Source organism: Vulpes lagopus, chromosome 18, assembly GCF_018345385.1.
Source record: "Vulpes lagopus strain Blue_001 chromosome 18, ASM1834538v1, whole genome shotgun sequence".
NCBI lineage: Eukaryota > Metazoa > Chordata > Mammalia > Carnivora > Canidae > Vulpes > Vulpes lagopus.
Window position 1 is genome coordinate 4,214,768 of NC_054841.1, and position 18,906 is coordinate 4,233,673.

General features: G+C 62.1%; 1 protein-coding gene across 2 annotated transcripts; it reads right to left on the bottom strand.

Annotated features, from left to right (window-relative positions):
- Nucleotides 1-709: 709 nt before the first annotated feature.
- On the bottom strand, nt 710-17,643 carry NPEPL1 (aminopeptidase like 1). Of its 2 annotated transcripts, XM_041733294.1 has the most exons (12): nt 17,375-17,640; nt 16,966-17,151; nt 16,377-16,547; nt 12,624-12,713; nt 12,124-12,205; nt 10,241-10,383; nt 5,105-5,182; nt 3,567-3,667; nt 2,977-3,100; nt 2,558-2,734; nt 1,975-2,085; nt 710-1,451 (listed from the first exon to the last, which is right to left on the bottom strand). In XM_041733294.1, exons 1-12 carry the CDS (start codon nt 17,522-17,524, stop codon nt 1,293-1,295), a joined length of 1,572 nt encoding a protein of 523 aa, XP_041589228.1. In that variant the 5' UTR covers nt 17,525-17,640; the 3' UTR covers nt 710-1,292. The 2 variants fall into 2 exon arrangements, with proteins under 2 accessions (XP_041589228.1, XP_041589229.1); XM_041733295.1 differs by lacking the exon at nt 16,966-17,151 and having other exon boundaries at nt 17,375-17,643.
- Between the last annotated feature and the right edge of the window lie 1,263 nt (nt 17,644-18,906).

Consider the following 18,906-nt stretch of genomic DNA (forward strand, 5'->3'; position numbering starts at 1 on the left):
CACCGCGCACGGCAGGCAGTTAATAAATATTTGTGTGGGATCGAGCCCACAAAGTCACCTTGATTTCCAGAGCTGGGGAAGGGACTTGGGAGTCTGGGGACCCTTGAGCAGGGGGGAGGCGGTCAGTGGGCCAGGGCACAGCCGGGTGACCCGCGTCCCGCAGCCGTGGTCTCCACCTCCCTCCCAGCAGAGGCGGTGCCCGATCCCCCACACCTTCCTCTCCGTCCAGGCAGCCCACCGGGATGGAGCAGCACAGGGGGAAGCTGGCTCCCAGGTGCCCTGAGGCCTGCCTCACGTGCCACACGCACACCCGGGAGGGGAGTCTCCGGAATCCGTGTCCTTCAGCACTGAGGCTGCGCCAGGGGGCCTCGACACGCCTGACTCCATACAGCACCGGCCCCCTGACGAGCTCAGGGGGGAGCACACCACAGGGGCGCAGGAGAGCCCCCCAGACAGCCCCGGGGGCCTCCAGGGGGAGTCTGCTCCATGAAAGCTCAGAAAACCGACACAGCCTGGGCCAGGCAGCCACTGATGGAGACCCCGGCCCGCTCCGGCCCCCTCCCGGGCCCCAGCGCTCCCAGGAGCAACAGTGAGGTCACGCAGCCGCATCTCAATGCTGGAGGCTGGTTTTCAAGAAGGTGCGAGTATCTGGAGCCTCAGAGCCATGGACAGGCCTCAGGGTGAGAGACAGAGGAGACGGAGGCAGAGGTGTGACGTGATACAGCTGTGTTTACTTCAACCTCCAGGGAATCCTAAGGGCCCAGAGACTCCCCTTGTGCTGTAAGATTGTGTCCCTGAAACAAGTCACCTCCAGCCTTCCAGAGGGGTGGGCTGCCTGGAGGCAGTGGCAGCCCTGGCTGGAGCACGGGCCTGGGCTCTCTAGAATGTGGGTGCCATGGGCGGGGTCTGGGGCCGAAGACAAAGCCATGGGCACCCACCGTGTGTACTGAGCAGGGGCAGGAGGCCCAAAGGGCCACCCATGCCTCTAAGAGCCTCCGCAGGAGGGAGCAGAGTCTGTAGAGGCTCACGGAGAGGCTGGAAGATCACTGGAACAGCAGCAAGCCATAGTGCTCCCCACCCAGCAAGCTGAAGTGCTCCCCACCCATCCCAGGCCATCCTCCAGACCCTAAGCTCTCTTCTACGACAGAAGGAGCTGTTTCTACCACTGTGACAACTACAAATAAAAACAAACCAAAGCCTATCTTAAGATATAATCTTCCAATTGCTTAAAATTAATCAGTGCAAAGTGAGGTAAAGAGCCTTGTGTCACAGGGGGCTGGGGAGTGCCGGCCTCACACGAGCCTGCGCCTCTTGGAGTCCCTCTCCACGTCCCCCTCCTGGGCATCCACTTCGCAGCCGAGTGGGGACACCAGGTTCAGCAGAGGGTCCTCAGAGGCCCGGCCGAAGAGCGCCAGCAGGAGGGCGACACCGAAGCCCGTGGCGCGCTCACCCTGGGGATGGAGGACAGGCTGGAGACCCTCTGGCAGGCTGAGCCTGGCCTCGTCGGCAAGCCCAGCTCTGCAGGAAGAGGCTCCCGGTCCAGGGTGAGGGCGCACACCCCCCACTTACCCTATGGCCTCCCTCCTGCTCTCCTGTCACTCCCAGGACCCAGTGGGGGACAGGGTGGTGGGATGGCTCCGGGCATGCTGGCCCCAACCCCCAGGTCTTCTTGGGTGGGACAGGGTGAGCTGAGGGCCCTGGGCCTCCAGCTGAGGACAGGCTGGCTAGAGAGGGGCCACCACAGCAGCCACTCTGTTTCCAGGGACGAGGAGACCAGAGGCTGGGGCGCAGCTGGCCAGAGGTCAGGCCACAGGCAGTGCGACCCCAACACAGAACCTTCTGAGAGCCCAGCCTGGAGCCAGAAAGGGGTTCTGAATGCATGTGGGAGTGGGAGCAGCCAGGGCAGCGTGTGGGGTGTGCAGGGGCGTCCGGGCAGGTGGGGGAGAAGGGCATGGGGGAGGGGCCTGGACTCACGGCGTGCACTGGAGCGGCGATGTCCAGGTGGACCCAGACCCCAGGCCAGTCAAAGCCAATGTGTGAGGCGATGAAGAGCCCAGCACAGGAGCTAGGGCTGTTGTCCCGGTCCTGGGGGGACAGAGAACACATCGTGACCTTTCCGGCCCGGGCAGTCGGGGCATGGGGTGGAGGGTGCTCCGCCAAAGTGCATCTGGGGCTGCCTCTGCTTGGACCCGTGTGGATGCCACTATGCCCTCTCGGCCACCGCCCTCAGCCACGGCCTCCCCCCGGTGGCTGCAAGAAGGGTCCTGGGGGTGGGGGCCCGCTGCCAGGACACTGCAGAGAGGGACCCCAAGGACCTCGCACATGGGTTAAGGGGTCTGCCTTCACCTGGGGGCCACTGGAGGCAGCGAGGCAGCCGACCCAGAGAGGGGGCACCCCTGGCCCCGGTCACCCTGGATGCGCCGGCAGGGAGACCAGCGAGAGACCCGTCCCCACTCCGGGGGCTTCCACCCTGAGCATGGATCTGGGGTGCCCCGCTGTGTCTGGGGTTCCCCGGGCTCCCCCAGGCCAGGGCTCGGCAGGCGCCCTGTGAACCTACCGCCACTGAGTTCTTCATGTCGGCCACGGCCGAGGTGAACTCGCTGAAGTGCAGCTCGGGGCAGTAGACCAGGGGATGCACCAGGTCCCCGCACCTCCGCCCGGCCTTCACGCAGGCCGCCTCCCACTCGGCGCTGTTGGTGAGCACGGCGGCGTGGTACTTGCCGGTGGCGATGCCCTGGCGGGGGGGGGGGGGCACAGGCAGGAGGCGGGTGAGAAGCAGAGCAAGCAACCAGAGCGTGAGCGGCCCCCCGGGGACGGCGCCCCTCGGCTGCCCGGTGCTGGGACCAAGCCCCCCAGCTCTGCACCCAGCGCGCCGGGCACCAGGGACCCGGGGCACCCCCGCCTCCTCGGCCAGGCCTCCTGGGTTAGGACAGCTGCAGCTCCGCCCCTGGGGTCCCTGGGGTCCCGGCGGCCCACCTGAGCCCCGGTCAGAGTGGCCATGTCCAGGATGATGTCGGCGCCCAGGTCCTTGCAGGCGTAGGACACACCGTCTGCCAGCACCAGCCTGCCCTCCGCGTCGGTGTTGTTGATTTCCACGGTCCTGGGCGCAGCAGAGACCCCGGCTCAGGGACCCTGCTGCCTGGGGCACTGCAGGGGAGGCCCCTGGGAACCCGGGAGCCTCCACTCACCCCTCCCCCACTGTCCTCCCCCAGGAGCCAGGGAAAGCCACCCAGCCCCCGGCGCCTCAGTTTCTTCGTCTGCAGGATGGGAGAGCAAGGCTGTGCGGGTGGCATAGACGGCGCTGGGCCAGCCCTTGCCCACAAGGCCAGATGCTGGGTAAATGCAAAAGGAGAGGCACATCTCGGGGTCACCCTGGGGACCAGCAACCCTGGATGGGGGGGGTGAGTGGACTATCCTACTGTGAGCCCAGGTCACCTGCTCCTGGGCTGCACCCGCGCCCTTCTAGGGGTGTCCTTCGGCAGCCAAGAAGGAGCTGGGCAGCCCTGACAGGGAGAGGGACCCCCTGCGAGCTGTGGCAGGGCCAGTGGCGAGGGGAGCAGCCTTACTTCCCCGAGTATAGCAGGTGGATGTCGTCGGGCCTCGTAGCGTTGGGACCCACAGAGTTCTCCGCCAAGCAGAACACGGCGTGGAGGTTGTCTTTGAAACCCTGGAGGGAACAGGGGCAGAGGGAACAGAGGCTGGCCGCGCATGGGGGAGGGAGGACGGGCCGGAGTGCTCCACGCCCCTGGGCAGACGGAGGCCCGGGGGGCAGAGAGCAGACTCCCCACGGTGGGGGGCCGTGCCTCCTCCAGCAGAGCCCCCACGATGCAGCAATGAGCCAGGGGTGGGGCTGGGCTCCCCGCTGCAATCCTGGCTCTACTACCCGGCTGGGCGTGAGCGGGGCTGGAAGCTCAGCCCCTGCGGCCCGTCCACAAAGCGTGGTCAGCGGTCAGTGTCCCCGCGGCACAAACCCCCGAGCTGCGCACGGCCGCACCAAAGCAAGCCAGACTCAAGCAGAGGCGTGGGGGCTGGGGACAGCTTGCCTCACAGAAATTTAGGCCTGAGGTTAGGGGTCTGATGCCAAATACGATGTTTGTACGCTGAGAAGTGTGCAGGAGGCAGGCTGAGGCAGGTTCTGCCATCCAGGGGTCCTGAGCCCGCCCCTGGGGGTCCCACGTGCCGTCCCTGCCGGTCCTCTGCTCCCGGACACCAGCCCTTAACCGGGACGCGTCTCCTCTGGGCACCAGGCATGCCAGGCCCCCTCCCGCGCCCTCCAGCCTTACAGACAGCTCCGCCAGACACGGCGGCGTTCCCTGCCGCAGGTGCCCCTAACGCCACAGGTGCAGTCCTTCGCCTGCTCCCAGGCACTGCCCCACTCGGGTTCTAGCAGCGGTGCTCGCTCTCACCCGAGGTGGTAGTCACAGTGCTGCCTGCCCCGCAGCGACCTGCTGCTTCCATCCCTCCTCTGCAGCGGGCAAGGGTAGGGGGCTCTCCAGAAACAGCGCTCCCTCCCCTACTTATTCATTCGACGCTTGGTTCGTACTTAGGGATGTACAGGTTCTTAGTTTAAGTTATAAGCCATCGCCACCATTATTTATTTTGTGGCTCACATCATGGCCTACAGAATTTGGAGTTAAGAGTGGGGCCTCTAGGCCGTGGCCTTTGGGGGTAGGGGACCCTCAGCACCCCGCTACAGCACCCTTGGAGTCCTGAGACCATTCGAGGCCACCAGCTGATGAAGCCGTGCTAGCTGCCAAGTGGCTCCCTATGAACAGGGAGTCCGAGCCCTGAGCATTCTACGTGTTGGGGCGCTTCCCAGACAGCCCGTCCAGATGCCAGGACAGACCTGGCCACTCAAGAAGAGGTGCTACTTTCAGGAGAGGTGACACCCCCAGGAGAGGTGACACTCAGGTAGTGGAGCCCTGGCGACAGGCAGGCAGCTCTGGGAGCCCTGGGTGCCCAATGTGACAGTGCAGAGGTGGGGGAGAAGCACGGAGCCAGGGGTCGTAGGAGCACCTGGGCAGGGACCTGGGGGAGGAGGGTGGACAGCTCACACCAGGGAGCCCCCCTCTGCGAGGACTGCAGAGGGCAGGGCTGCACTCACCTGCTTGATGGCAGCTCTGAAGGCCCCCAGGACGGCCGCGGCACCCCCGCAGTCCCTCTTCATCCCAGGCATGGTGGTCTGGAAGGGGCACAAAGAGCGTGAGTGGATGTTGACCTGTGGGGCCCGCTGCCAGGTGCCCACAGCACACACAGAACCCAAGAAACTCCCACTGGTCAAGTGGCTGTTGCAATGGGACAGAATGGCCCAGAAGCAATGGGACAGAATAGCCAAAGGCGATGGGCTCTTTTTGCTGGAGCAGAGCTTTGGGGGTTACCTGATGAACCAGAGGTGGGAGGGGATGGGGACCCGGGGCGCTGTGGCCTGGCTCCTACGACACTGCCACCCTGGCCCGTCTCCGGGGCTGCCAAGGACCCCTGGGGTCTGTCTGCATCGGCCCTCTGTGCCCCTGTGCCCGGCCTCCCTCCCTGACGCCACCACCGAGGTGGCCGTTCTGCAGCACCCCACCCTGCCCTGGCCACCAGCCGCCCGGGGAGCGGGCCCCGCAACCTGCCGCCACCTGGCCTCAGCGACCCCTTCGGCCTCAGCTCTCTCTGCTCCTGGCGTCACTGCCTCAAACAACCCGCCGGGGTTCACGTGAACCCTTCCCCAATGTCGCTGTCGCGTCCCCATGCCACCCCACCGCCGGCCCCGTCGCTGTCTAATGAGGGCCGTGAGTGGCGCAGGCTCCCTCCCGCCGCAGCGGGAACTGTGATTTTCTACAAACCGGTTGAGAGTGGTTACACATTTTTACATTTTATAAGTTCCCAGCTCTAATTGACAAGTTCATACTTTAAATTAACAACAGGTCATCGGATGTAGGATTTGGGTTTGAAATGTACGGAGTGATTTTTTTTTGAACCCTTATCGGATTACACGAGCCTCAAGTTTTAATGGAAAGTATTTTTAGACATAAACCGAGCTGCTTTTACAATTAAGTTGAGTGAAAATGACCCAGCTCGCACTATTGAAAATAAGCTGTCTCTTTGACCTAATCGGCGAGAAAGCACAGAATTGTTTAAATGGAAAAACGGGGCCTCAGATCTGGAATCAAACCACTCGCAAAACGGCCCCTACGGAGTAGCTCAAGGCGGCCACTGAAATTGTGTCTGCCTGTCACCCGGGCGGCCTCCCAACCAGACAGGACAAGCGCCAAACTGCAAATGTAACTCAATTGACTGTGTGAGCTTTGCAGACTGCTCCCCGCACCCCCCCCCCCAGGTTGCTCCTGTGTTTATGAAAGACACGATTTCCGGAGTCACTCGAAGACGTCACCTCCCGTTTCAGGGGGTTGACACCCGCCCGACGCAGCAGAGCAATGGTGGGCCGCAGCCACGGCGGGGACGGTCCCTGGCCTCGCCTCTGCTCTCCAGGGAAGTAAAGCACCGCGACCCCACCGGAGTCTCCTCGCTGAAGCAGGAGAATCACCAACCGTTCGAAAGCTCAAGCGCCGGACGAAGGTGTTTTCAATATTGTGTGTGATGGAGGGGAAGGTTCGCGCACAGCGTCCCCCGCTGTCCCCAGGCGCTGGCCGGGTGCGTAGAGCGGGAGCCTGGGACTCCACAGCACCGTCGTTACTTCAAACAACAACTGCCACGCGATGGGTTACTGGGACTCGGGTACCTAGCTGATGTGTCCTCAAGAAGAGCAAAGTGAACCTCTCCCTTCAGGAGAACCGCTGGCTGTCACTGTGCCAGTGGTAACATTTGAGCTTTCAAGCAAACAAACAAAAAAATCACAACCTTGAAAAACCTGTATGTGCGTCCGTGACAGCTTCTTAATAGCGATTTTTAAAATGAGGTGGATGGTGGTACCAAGCGTGACTTCCAAAAATTATCCCACGTTGGGCCAAAATGTGGAGGTTCCACAGAGCTCTGGGAACCACGTCTTCTGAAGGACCCGCGCGTATTACGAAATCATGTATTCAAAGCTCAAGGTAGGCCCTCGACGCTAGGGTAACCGTACAGACTCACTGTTGGTTTCTGGCCCACACAATCACTCGCCTTTCAGAGCTACCCACTTGTCGAGTTTTGGTGTAATAGCAAAGAAGAATGTCCTTTGTGATCTGTAAAGGGCACTAAAACATTTCTCCCTTTTCCAACTACAAAGTGAGTGAGGCCAGATTTTCTTTTTCTATTTCGACTAAGACAACATATCACAACAGACTAAACACAGAGGCAGACACACGACCACAGCTCTCTCCTATTAAGGCGGATGTGCGAGAGAGATTGGCAAAATGTAAAACAATGCCACTCTTCTCAAGAACTTCTTTTTGTTTTGGAAAATCTAGTTAATTTTCATGAAATTGTCTTACTGACATTAAAGTACAATGGATTTATACGGTTGTTTTGCAATAAATTACTACATATCTTTCCCAGTCTTAATTTCTAATATGGTAAACATCAATAGACATCATTCTTATGAAAAAAAAAATCTCCTTGGGATCAATGCTTTCTTAAGAGAGGAAGGGGTCCTGAGATTAACACATCTGAGACCTGCGTTCACATTGACTCTGGTTTGGCTTTGACGGCTTTGGACATGGAGCAGCGGCTCGTCCTCCACAACTGGATCGGGTGCCCTCCCCCCACAGCAAAATGAGTAACTCCCAGGAGCCCCCGCTTCTCACACTGGCCCTCCGACAAGCCAGCAGCCCACACAAGCATCGGACCCTAGGAGGAAGGAGCTTACAATTCTATCCACCAGCACTCAGGTGCCTCCAGGGCAAGAAAGAGAGGGGTGGCCCCGTGGATGAGAGAGGGCTGCCAGGACCAGGTGCAGCTAGAGGGGGCGCACTGTCTGTGGAGGGTCTGAGAACGAAATACAAATACGTTTTGTAAAAAAAAAAAAAAAAAAAAAAAAATCAACTAAAAGTCAGCCGCTGTCATTGGTGGCAAAATGGTTCTCTTGAAAAATCTGCTGGAGTGAGTTCTAATCAGATAGGAGGTTCAAACCCGGCTGTTCTAATTACTTATCCTTCACCAGGTACCCAGCTGGCCCCACAGGCACAGGCTCCTCCCGGCAGGGAATGGAATCGGAGCCACGTCCACGGTGCCTGCGATGCCACACTTCTGCCTCTAGCAGTGGACTCCCAGCAAACGCACGGGTGCGGGGAGCCGGGACTCTCAGCTTCCCCCCGTCTACGGGAGCTACTGGACTCGGGTTTAACACATCGGTACTCCACAGACCTGTGAAGGCCGCTGGACTCAGGCTCAAAGAGCCGAAGACACGGAGGGGATCAGGATCTCTGGCGTTTCTCGGGAAATGCCAGCCTCTGCCAACCGATCCTGATGGGAAAGCCTTCTCCTGGGTGTCTGTGTCCTGACTGCTTCAGGCAATAGAAACTCTGCAAAATTAAAACTGATCGGGTTGTGGGACCAACCACGAGTGCAGACGGAGGGACACATCTGGTACCTCTGTCCACGTAGTGAATGTCAAGATGCGGAAAAGATCAGTTTTGATAAAGTCAGTGACAAATCTGCAGAAGCGACAGGACTGAAAACAGAAACTTGGAACGCTAACATCCGTTTTACCACAATGGACCAGTAGGGAGGCATAAGTTCTTTCCATCCCCAACATCACAGTAACATTATTTAAAAGTGTCCAAAAAAAAAGTGTCCACCTGGTGCTGTTTTATGTGCACTGTAATACTTAAATATTCATTTACTTATTTATTTTAAAGATTTTGCTTTTAAGTCATCTCTCCACCCAACATGAGGCTCGAACTCACGGCCCCAAGATCAAGAGTCACACACTCCACTGACCGAGCCAGTCAGGAGTCCTTGTGATATTTATTTTAATTTTTTACCGGCATGATAATATGTATGGAATTCAACAAGGGTGAATTCACTATTGGTGTTTGCTTCTTTACACCTTTATTATCGGATCATTTCCTGATTAGTCCTGAAAAGACTAATTGCTTAAGGGGGGGGGGCGGGGAGGGGCGGCCGGGAGGGACGTTAAACAAAAGACCATCCACTCTAGGTACCAAACACACTCGGCTAATGGTGCAAGTGGTCGCACACAATCTCTCCCTCAAATAGCGACTGACACTGCGGTTCAGGTCAGAAAGTGCTAGAACCGCAGCGAGCCAGACCGTGCGGGCTGCGTCCGTGGGGCGGCGCCTCTCAGCTCCCACGGGCTGTCGCCAGATACCCTGAGTTTCCAGAAGGTCAGACAGCCAGTCTTCTGTGAGCATTGTTCCTGTTTTTAAAATATTGGTAAGTAATTCAGATTATAGACCAGCCCTGGGGCCAACAGGACACATCTGTGAGCACGCGGGCTGCCAACCCTCGATGTGAGCTTGGCTTGTCCTCTCTCTTCTAGAGCTTTCTCTCTGGGAAGGCTGCCCCTCTTCTCCCAGGTCTCCAGGGGCACGGATTTCACATGTCTGCTCCTTCCCGGGCCTTCCGGGTCCTGGCACCACAGAGCCCAGGCCGGGCCCGGTGCCCAGGAGTTGCTCAACCCGAGTGTGTGACATGAGCAGATGAAGACGTGTCCCTCCTCCCCTTCCTGGTGCCACCTTGGCTCCCGACGTACAGCAGGCCCGAATGTGCCGGGCGTGGAGGCGGGCAGGTGCAGCCGCAGCCGGGGTCCGTGGGGGCCCAGCCTCCCGACGTGATTGGACCTAGAGGCTCCATAGGAGAGACCCTTGTGGCCGTGCCTCCTGGGAACACGGGCGGGCGGCTTGCGTGTGGGCCCACGGCCCTCGGCCTTCACGGGGCGGCCTGCTCGCCAGGCTGGCTCGTGCACACCGCGCCAAGCTTTTTGTCCTTGCAAACCCCAACGGTCGTGGGGACAGTGGGCACCACCCGCACCCTTCTCTTCAGATAGGACCACCGATTCCCTAAACCTTGCCTCGGTAGGCTTGTTTTCCAGCCTTTTAATCCTGACTGTGGCTTTTCTCTGGATCCTGTCCAGACTCTTTGTTCCCAGACCCCTGCGTGGAGTGTGGACACAAAACTGTCTCCCCCTGGGAAGCGGGATCAGCCCTGCTGACTCTCCTGAACCTGGCTGCCCCAGTGCCAAGGTCCCAGAAAATTTGCTTGCTGTCTTCCTCTGGCGCCTCTGAGACTAACAAGGCCACCCTGAGCCCTCCCCGCCCCTGGACCTGCCCAAGCACTGGGCCCCCCAGCACCTCACCTTCCCTTTGATGCTGAGACCCCCGGTGTCATAGACGATCCCTTTGCCCACCCATGCAATGGTCTGGGTGGCTCCTTCTGGGGTGTGGCTGAGGACGGCCAGCGCGGGGGGGTGGAGGGCAGCTTTGCCAACACCATAGATACCTACAGAAAGCACAGGGGGAGGGTCAGTTGGACTCAGGCTGAACTGAGCGGAGAACCCCCAGCAGCCCCCCGGAACCAACAGCTCTCCCCCCGCCCCCAAAATATCCACTGGCGTGTGAATATTTCTCCTGGAGAGTGTGCAGCCCAAGCCCGAGCTCCCTGCTCCCTCTCCTGCCCCCTGGCCAGCGTGGGATCGGGGAATGCAAATCAGTTCCAATGCTCTGGGACTGCGAACGAATTCTATGCGAAGTATCGTTAAGCAAGAAAACCCGCTGAGAAAAAAAAAAAGCAAAACAAAACTGTATCATTCCCAGAAAGAATTGAACAGGATTGCAGAATGAAATGATTTTTGGATAATGCTTCAAGGCCACTCCAGCCCACGCTCGTTTTCCCCTCCCGGAGCCCTCCGTGCACTCAGAGCCGCACCCCCCTTTCCGAGCCCGCTCCCCCACTGCCTTGCCGTTGGGTTCATGGGCCCCATCTTCTCAAGAAAGCCTCTTGTGGGCAGAGACCATACCTCAAGGTCCCCCAGTAACCGAAATGAAGAATCACGAAAATCAGGATGAGAACCGATAATGGCCGCCCGACAGACGCCCCATCCTGCAAGACCCACTGCCAACGCCATGTCCTCTGTGAAGATTTCCCTGACGCGAGTAGCCTGTCCCTCCACGTGTTGGTGCCTTACATGTTCCTTGGCAGGTCCTCTAGGAGAGTCCCCACAGATCCCCGCCTCTGCGCCTTCTGGAACATGTGGATCCCTTCTCCCCAAGTGTGGACGGAACCTTAGGTCTCACTTCCCGACATGTTAGAAGTGCTGAGCTCCTACTTCCAAGATTAGTTTGCAAACAAAGACCTTGCCTCCCTCTTGCTTGCTCACTCTTCCTCTCTTCCTCACCCAGAAACCTTGCTTCGAGCGAAGCGGTGGCTACCTGTGAGCTGCTCACGGAGAGGCCCACGTGACAAGGAATGGCCAGCATGGCCCCAAGGCCTGGTGACAACACTGTGAGTGAGACTGGCTGGGACCACATCATCAGCCCCAGTCGAGCCTTCAGATGACAGCTGACCTGATCAACACATCGTTCTCCACCTGGGAGAGAACCCAGGCCCAGGACCCAGCCCAGCCATGCCCGATGCCCCTCACACAGGACTGTGTGTTGCCTTCAGTCACTTCCTTCTGGAGTAAGTTGTTGGGCAGCCATGGATAAGGAATACGGTGACCACCCCAGCAGGACTGAAAGTGCCTTATCCTACTTGTCACCATACCTCCAGTGCCTGGGGGGGCAGGGAGGATGGGCCTGGTCAACAGGAAAGGCCCTCTGAGGAGGTGGCTTCGACCCGAGACATACAGGATGAGATGGCCCCGCTGTGAAAGTATCTCAGGAAGTGACTCCAGGGAAAGGGAGCTGTAATGATGAGGCCCTGATGTGAACGTGGGCTTGTGTAATCAAGGAGCAGAAAGGTCCCGCTGAGTTGGCCCAGCGAGCCAGGACAACAGCCCTTGCGGACAGGGAGTGGGCCGGAGAAGGACTTGGACACGGCAGCTTCCAGAATCTGAATCAGTGCCTCCTTTCTCCCCTAGAGATGGTCTGCTTCCCAAGGTCTGGCCTTGGGGTTGGACACAGGCTGGCTCCTTTCAAGGGAAGCCTGAGGCAACACAGCATGTGACCCACTGCCACCCTGCCACCCCCAGCACCCAGGACCAGCCCCAGGCCACGGCCCACAAGGCCTAGCCTGACCCACCTCCAAATCCTCTGGTTTTCAGCTCCTCGTCCCGGATGATAGTTGGGGTGATCCCCAGATCTTTTCCAACTTTCTTAATCTCCTGGACACGTTCGTGGAAAAAACAACATAAAAGACACGTGAAGATGGCTTAAATTAAGGCAAGGCTGAGGCTCCGGGCCAGGGATGAGCCGACGCCTGCGTGGCGGAGAGGAGTGGGCTCGGAAGCCAGGGCCTCAAGTCTCTCAGCTTTGAGCACGATGAAATCCAGGACAGAAGGTTCACCCTCCAAACTACAATTTCCTGCAGATCATGGCTGCAGGCCTGCAGAGAGGCTTTGGGGAGGAGGCTCTGTCCCCCCTCCACCCTCAGCAGAGGCCAGGGGGCCCCTCGCAGCTGAGTGGACAGCAGGACCCTGCCCGCAGCAGCCCCGGGTGTCCCCGGTGCCCTCTGACTTCCGGGGGCTCTCCCACCGCCTCTCCCACCCTGGTCCCACCCTATGACTCCCTGGGGCCACGAACCTCGAGGAAGGTGTCTGTGTTCATCTCATTGCAAGGAGTGTCCACGATCCGGGCAGCCAGCCGCACGCCTTCCGTGGCGTTTGTTAAGCACTGGGGGGAAGAAACCAGAGGCATCACTGGGGACCTAGGATCAAGGAGGAAGAGCTGTCCCTCCCTGTTCATTCCCCCAGGGACAAAAGGCATCGGCAGCACATGCCACTGTGGGGAGGTTTCGGGGCTGCTGATGGGTCATCGAGGGGCAGGTCAGGGGGAAACCAGAGCCACGGTGCCTGTGACCCACCCCGCCATCTACGGAGAGTTCAACACAGCTCCACACCTCGCCTCCAGGTTACACAAAGATCCTTCGGCCTAGCATCCCCACCCGCTGTAAGTGGGGCCCCCCTTCCTTTCCAGGGCTCTCCTGCTGCTCACTCTGCTCATCCTGGTGGCAGGTGGTCCTCATACCTGGCCCTGAATGCATGCTGTGCGCTTCCACCTCGGGCTTCCCTTTCTCCCCTAGATGCCACGAACTCTCTTGGGGGAGGTGCTGTCCTTTGCTATGGGCTGAATGCCTGCACCGCCCCCCAACTCATATGCCGCCCCCCAACTCATGTCGGAGCCCTAAGCCCCGATGTGATGGAGGGTGGGGCCCATGGTGGGATTAGCGTCCTCATAGGAAGAGGGAGGGCACAGCCAGAAGGCCACCCCTGCAAACCAGGAAGGGATCCTCATCAGAGCCCACCCTGATCCCAGACGTCCAGCCTCCAGAACTGTGCAAAATAAAAGTTTGTTGGTGAAGCCACCCCATCTGCAGTGTTTTGCTGTGGCCGCCCCAGCTGACCGATGCGCCCTCCCTTCGCCTCTTGTCAAGATCCTAGCCACCCTTGGTGGCACCTAAAGGCCATGCCTTCTGGAAGCTTCCTCCCAAAGGAGTAAACGTTCTCTTCGTCCTGTGCCCCTGGACCCGCTGGTCCCCCTTGTGGTCCTCTGGCCAGGGGGTAGCATTTTTCTCCTGTGGGAGTGTCACAGACTCTCTGCCCTTGTGCAGCTTGCACGCTGGCCCAGAGCCTAGAAGGGGACGGGGACCTGACCCCGTCCTGCACCCAGCCCTGGAGACGGACATATGTGTTCCAGCATGGGGGCCGCACAGGACCCCCCCCCCCCCGGCTGTCCTCCCCGGCCCCCCCGCCCCCACTTTCTGCAAAGAACCTCCGTCCTGCTTCTGCTTAGGCAAAAACCGCTCCTGGAGGTTCTTGGCCCTCTCGCTCGTCTCCGCCCAGCTGCTGCCCACGGCGCCCCGTCTGCACCCCGATGCCCGCCCCCACCCCCAGCTTCAGACACGGGGCGCGCCGGCCGCCTCTCCCAGCGCAGGAAAGACGCAGCATACAGAGGGCAGAGCCGCGCAGGTGAGCGGAGGCACCGACGGCGTGGGCATCGTCGCCTTCCCGGCACCCGGCGCCCCGTCCTCTGCGGCAGCCCGGCCACCTCCAGGCCCGGCAGGATTGCTCCGAGAGCTTCTGCCCTCCCGAGGTAATTAAACCCCAAAGCCTCAAAGGCAGAGACACAGGACTTGACAGCTCGGATATGAGATGTGACCGTGTGGTCTCCGCCGCCTGCCAGCGGGCTCTCCTCTGGGAGGCTGAGGGTCTCTGTCTGTGGGCGTCGCAGAGACCGTGGCTCATCTGTGACGCAGCCCGTGGCTGTCTGGAAGTGCGTCAGTGCCCTAAGGCTCATCTCTAAGGAGGCCCTCCGTGGGCTCAGAGCTCCAGAGGCAGCGCGGCTGGGCCAGAGCACGGCCAGCACCTGCGGGGGAGGCTGGGGGTGGCCAGGGAGGCTCCCGGGGACCCTCTGCCACCGTGCAGCCTCATGGCCTTGGGGAAGAGCTTGTGCCTCGTTGTATCCCAGGGTCGATCACTCATTCATTCATTCATTCATTCATTCATTCATTCCATTCACGTTTTTATGAGCACCTACTGCATGCCGGGCTGCACACAAGACTCGGAGAATTCAAAGATGTCTAACGTTCTCCAGTCCAGCCGAGAATCACAACACATCAGTCCATCTAACACTCCAGGGCAGGAGGGTATGAGAGACCGCATAGACCCGGGGGGAGGAGGCCCCCAGAATATGGAAAAGGCTACACAGGGTGGCCCATGTTCCAAGACAGACAGGAGAGCAGACTGGCAGGTGGTGGGCCCCGTTAAGACCTGGCTCGGCCTCTGGCTGGCATGGGCCCGCTCAGTCACCAACATCTCTGAGCCTCAGTCTGCTGAGCCCTACAACGGGAGGAATAGCAGGTCCCATCTCTGAGGACCAAGGGGCCGCCCGCGTGTATGCCAGCGAAGAGCGGTGGTGGGAGGGGAAGTGGAGGGAGGGCACCTGGAGGCAGCGAGACCAGCGGGGCCTGTGGGGGGTGCGGGTGGGGGCTCCCCCAGGCCGCGGCGGCACCCAAGCAGAATGCACTGGCTGTGGGGGACAAGGAGACCCACCGACCCACCGGGCCTCGTCACATGGTGGGCCAACGCTGGGGCCACACACTGGGTCCTTGTCCCCGGAAGCTCCTGTCCCAGTGCAGGCCACAGAAGCTAAGCAAAGATGTGTCACATCAGTCGGGATGGCACCCAGCGGGCAGAGGGCCCGACCCCGAGGGAAGCCGTGTCAGGCCATGGCCAGCTCCCCCTGGAAGGACAGAAGCCGGATGGAGGCCAGGCAGGCCTGGAGCAGGAGGGGCCTGGAGAGGGAAGCTGAGGAGAATGGAGCCTGGAGAGGCCCCGGGCCCCGGGGTCTGCAGGGTCATGGCCCAGAACTCAAAAGGAATTCCCTGCAGCTAGAGGGCAGGGGTGGTCGTCGGCGCCTGTCGTTGGGATGGAGCCCAAAGGCCCTCCAAGAACCCAGAGAAGAGGAAGCGAGCCGGGAATGCCAGACTGCTCGGGAAAGGCGGCAGGCTGGAGGGGGCATGGGAAGGAGGCACGACTCTGGGGGGCTGGGGGGGCAGGCCCTACAAGGAGGGATGACAAATGTTCACGTCCAGCAGACAGGGCCCTTAAAACAATGTCAGGAAGTGGGGTGGAAACTCGATTTTGGTGGGCTGAGGGGGGAAAGGGGAGGTAAGACAGGCAAAGCAATTAGACCATGTTTTTTCAGAGTTTGGAGATCAGTGGAAGAAAAGAAAAGGAGCTGTTGCAAGATGGTAGACACGGAAGCGTGTCCTCTCCTGCTAGAGCAAAGAATCCAGGCGGAGGAGGCGGCGGGTGAGGGGTGCCGGTGGGACAGCAGCGCGGGGTGGGGTGGGAAGGGCAGCCGGGCCGGGAGGGTGGGGCCCCGGCCGTGGGATCTGGGAGAGTCGCCAGGAAGGCACCCGATGTTGGGCCCACACCGGGACTTCTAACCCAGAATCCCTCCCCGCCCTGCTGGCCTCAAAAGGATTATTCTGAAGATCCAGTGAGTAACACATGTCAAAGTGCGCGGCAGAGGGAACCGTGGGTAACATGTCAAAGTGCGCCGCAGAGGGAACTGTGGTCCCCGCGCCGGCAGGATGCTCCGATAAGCAGCACGTGCCGGGCGCGGGGCAGGTGCTCGGGAGCTCCTTGCTCTAAGGGCCTGCGGTCCTGCCCAGGGCCCAGCCTGGGTCTGGAAAGGCCTCTGGGGCCTCCTCGGGGACACCACAGCACTGCCGGCCCGGCCTCCCCGGGAGGGCACAGCCCGGGCTCCCTGGCTCCCCTTCCAGCCGCCCCAGCTGGTGCGGGGACGCGGCGCGAGCTTGCAGACACCCACTTGCAGAGTGGACACCTCCACTGGCCCGTTGTCTTGTCCCACCAGGAAAAACTCTACCGTCACCGTCTTCTTCTCCGAGCGGCGCGAAGCCCCGGAGCGGTGGGTGAAGAGCGGGAAGGCCCGGGCCAGGGCGCAGGCGGAGGCGAAGGCGTCCGAGCGCTCGCACACCATCTGCGGCACAGAGAGGCGGCCGTGACCGGGGGAGGGGGAAGCCTGGGGAGCCCCCCCACCCTGCCCCGCAAAGTGGCCTTGGTGGGGACAGTTGGGGCAGCAGAGTCGCTGCGCGGGGCCTTCCCGGGGCCACCGTGTCCCCGCGGGAGAAGGCAAACGTGGGCCCAGGCCGTGGACTGCCTCCAAGACGGGAAGTGCCACGTGGAGGGGCGCGGGCGCGGGAAGTCTGGGTCTGGGTCTCAGGTCTGCCGCCAAAACTGATCCGGGGTAAATGGCCTGGTGTCTGTGGCCTCAGCGTCCCCGTCTGTAGGCAGGGCTGCCGCGTCCTGGGTCGGGGCCGCACGGCCTCCCCGGAGGGCCCGAGAGCCGGGGTGCCCGGCCCCGCGGGGGGCTGAGCAGGGCGGCCCCGGGCACTCACCAGAATGCACCGATGGGTCCCGGGGGGCAGGCAGGTCCGCACGAGCCGGGTGACGAAGTGGGCAGCCGAGGGGCTGTTGTGCCGGCTGACCCTGGAGGGCAGGGCGGCCACGGTGGCATAGTTCAGGTAGAGGGGGCAGCTGTCCGTGGGGTTGGGGTTGAGCGTGCTTAGGGCCGCCTGCCAGAGCTGCGGGGAGACAAGAGCGGGCCCTTCACCGGCGCACGCGGGGAGCCGGGCCCTGCACGAGGCCGCTCACGGCACCGCCCCGCCCGCCTGGGCCGAGGCCCTGGGCATGGGGCGGCCCGGCCGGCCGGTGCCCCGGGGCGGCTTCCGGAGCTGGGCGGCTCCCCGCGGGGCGGCGGGGCCCTCGAGGGCAGGGGGCGGGGGCCTGGGCGCCGCGGCCGCTCACCTCCTCGGTGACGCGGGGCTGCAGCTTCCCGCGGACGTGGCTCCAGGGCACGCGGTGCAGGTGATGCAACTGCCCGAGCAGCAGCAGGGGCCGGCTCTGCGGGTCGGCGTCCCCCGCGCTCGCCTGGAACTGCAGCCCCACGTTCGCCATCTTCGCCGGCCCGCGCCCCCCCCGCCGCCGCCCCCGCGCCGCCCCCGCCCCCGCCCCCGCCCCGCTCCGCTGGGCTCCGCTCCGGCCGCCCCGGCGCCGCCCCGGCCCTGCCCGGCCGCCCCGGCCCCGCCTCCCCCGCCGCTCCGGGCCGCTCGCGAGACGTGCAGGGCCCGCCCGGGGCGCGAGGGGGCGCGAGGGGGCGCCGGGCCCGCGGGGCGGAGCGCCCGCCCCGACCCCCCGCGCCCCCGGACCCGGAGAGCAGGGCGGCCCCGAGCGCGGCCCCGGCCCGGGCAGGCCCCAGGCGCGCAGGCCCGGCCAGGCCCCGGCAGCTGCAGGCTGCAGGCCCCGGCAGGCCGCAGGCCCCGCAGATCCCGGGCTGGGCCCCGCGGCCCCGGGAGCAAACAGAGCTCCCCAGGCCGCCCCTCCGGGGAGCGGCCCGGGCCCCCCAGCGCCGGCTTGGCCCGGTGGCCCTGACCTCCGGCAGGTCGTGAGCAGACCCAGGCCCACCCCGAAGTCCACCCCGGCGGCTCCCTCGGGGCACCCAGCAGGCCCAGCTTCTCCCCGGGGGACCTGGGTGGCCCCCTGCGCTGGCAGGGCAGGCCCTTACCACGCTGGTGCCGCCTCCCGGGTGTGGATGGGCTCCTGATGCCTTGGATCCCCGCCAGCTCCTGCCCTAGGCCCCTGGGCCTGGCTGGCCGGGCGGTGTGGGCAGGTCCTCTCTCCTCAGTTAATGGGCTCCTTGACCTTGGTCGGCCCCCCACTATTTTGCAGGCACCATCCTGGATGTGAGTCGGGGGTCAGGATGTGGGTTTCCACCCAGGTTACTGCTTCTGGGACAGCCGACGAGAAGCTCGGGCATCTGCCCGGCGGGTGGAGGGCCCTGCTCCCGCCCACCCCTCCGCCAAGCTGCCCCCTGGAGCCCCCCCCCCCCCTGCCTGGGGAGAGAGGAGGAGGCAAGGGCAGCACCGGAGCCACTCTCACCGAGGGAAGGCTCATCAAGGAGGGTACCCAGAGGGAGGGTGTCAGGGGCGTGTGGTGGGTGGCAGTGGGGCCCTGGGTAAGGGGCGAGGGGGCACCTGCTGGGCGGCGGGTGTGCCGTTGGTGAGGGTCCCGGCTCCCGCTGTAACTCAGATGCATGGTTCAGGGAGTGACGGCCTAGCTGAGGAAGCTCCACGGGACTCGTTTAAAAATAAAGATCCTGCCCACATCCTGACTGCTCAAGGGCCTGCTGGTACCCCTCTCCGTTATCTCCACGTGCCACTCTTCTCCTTTTGAGTTTCTTTTTCATTATCAACCTTAAAAAAAAAAAAATAGCAAAGCCAACTCCCGATCACGGCCTCCAAGGCTTTCGGCCCCTACTTCCTGGCACGTCTCCCCCACTC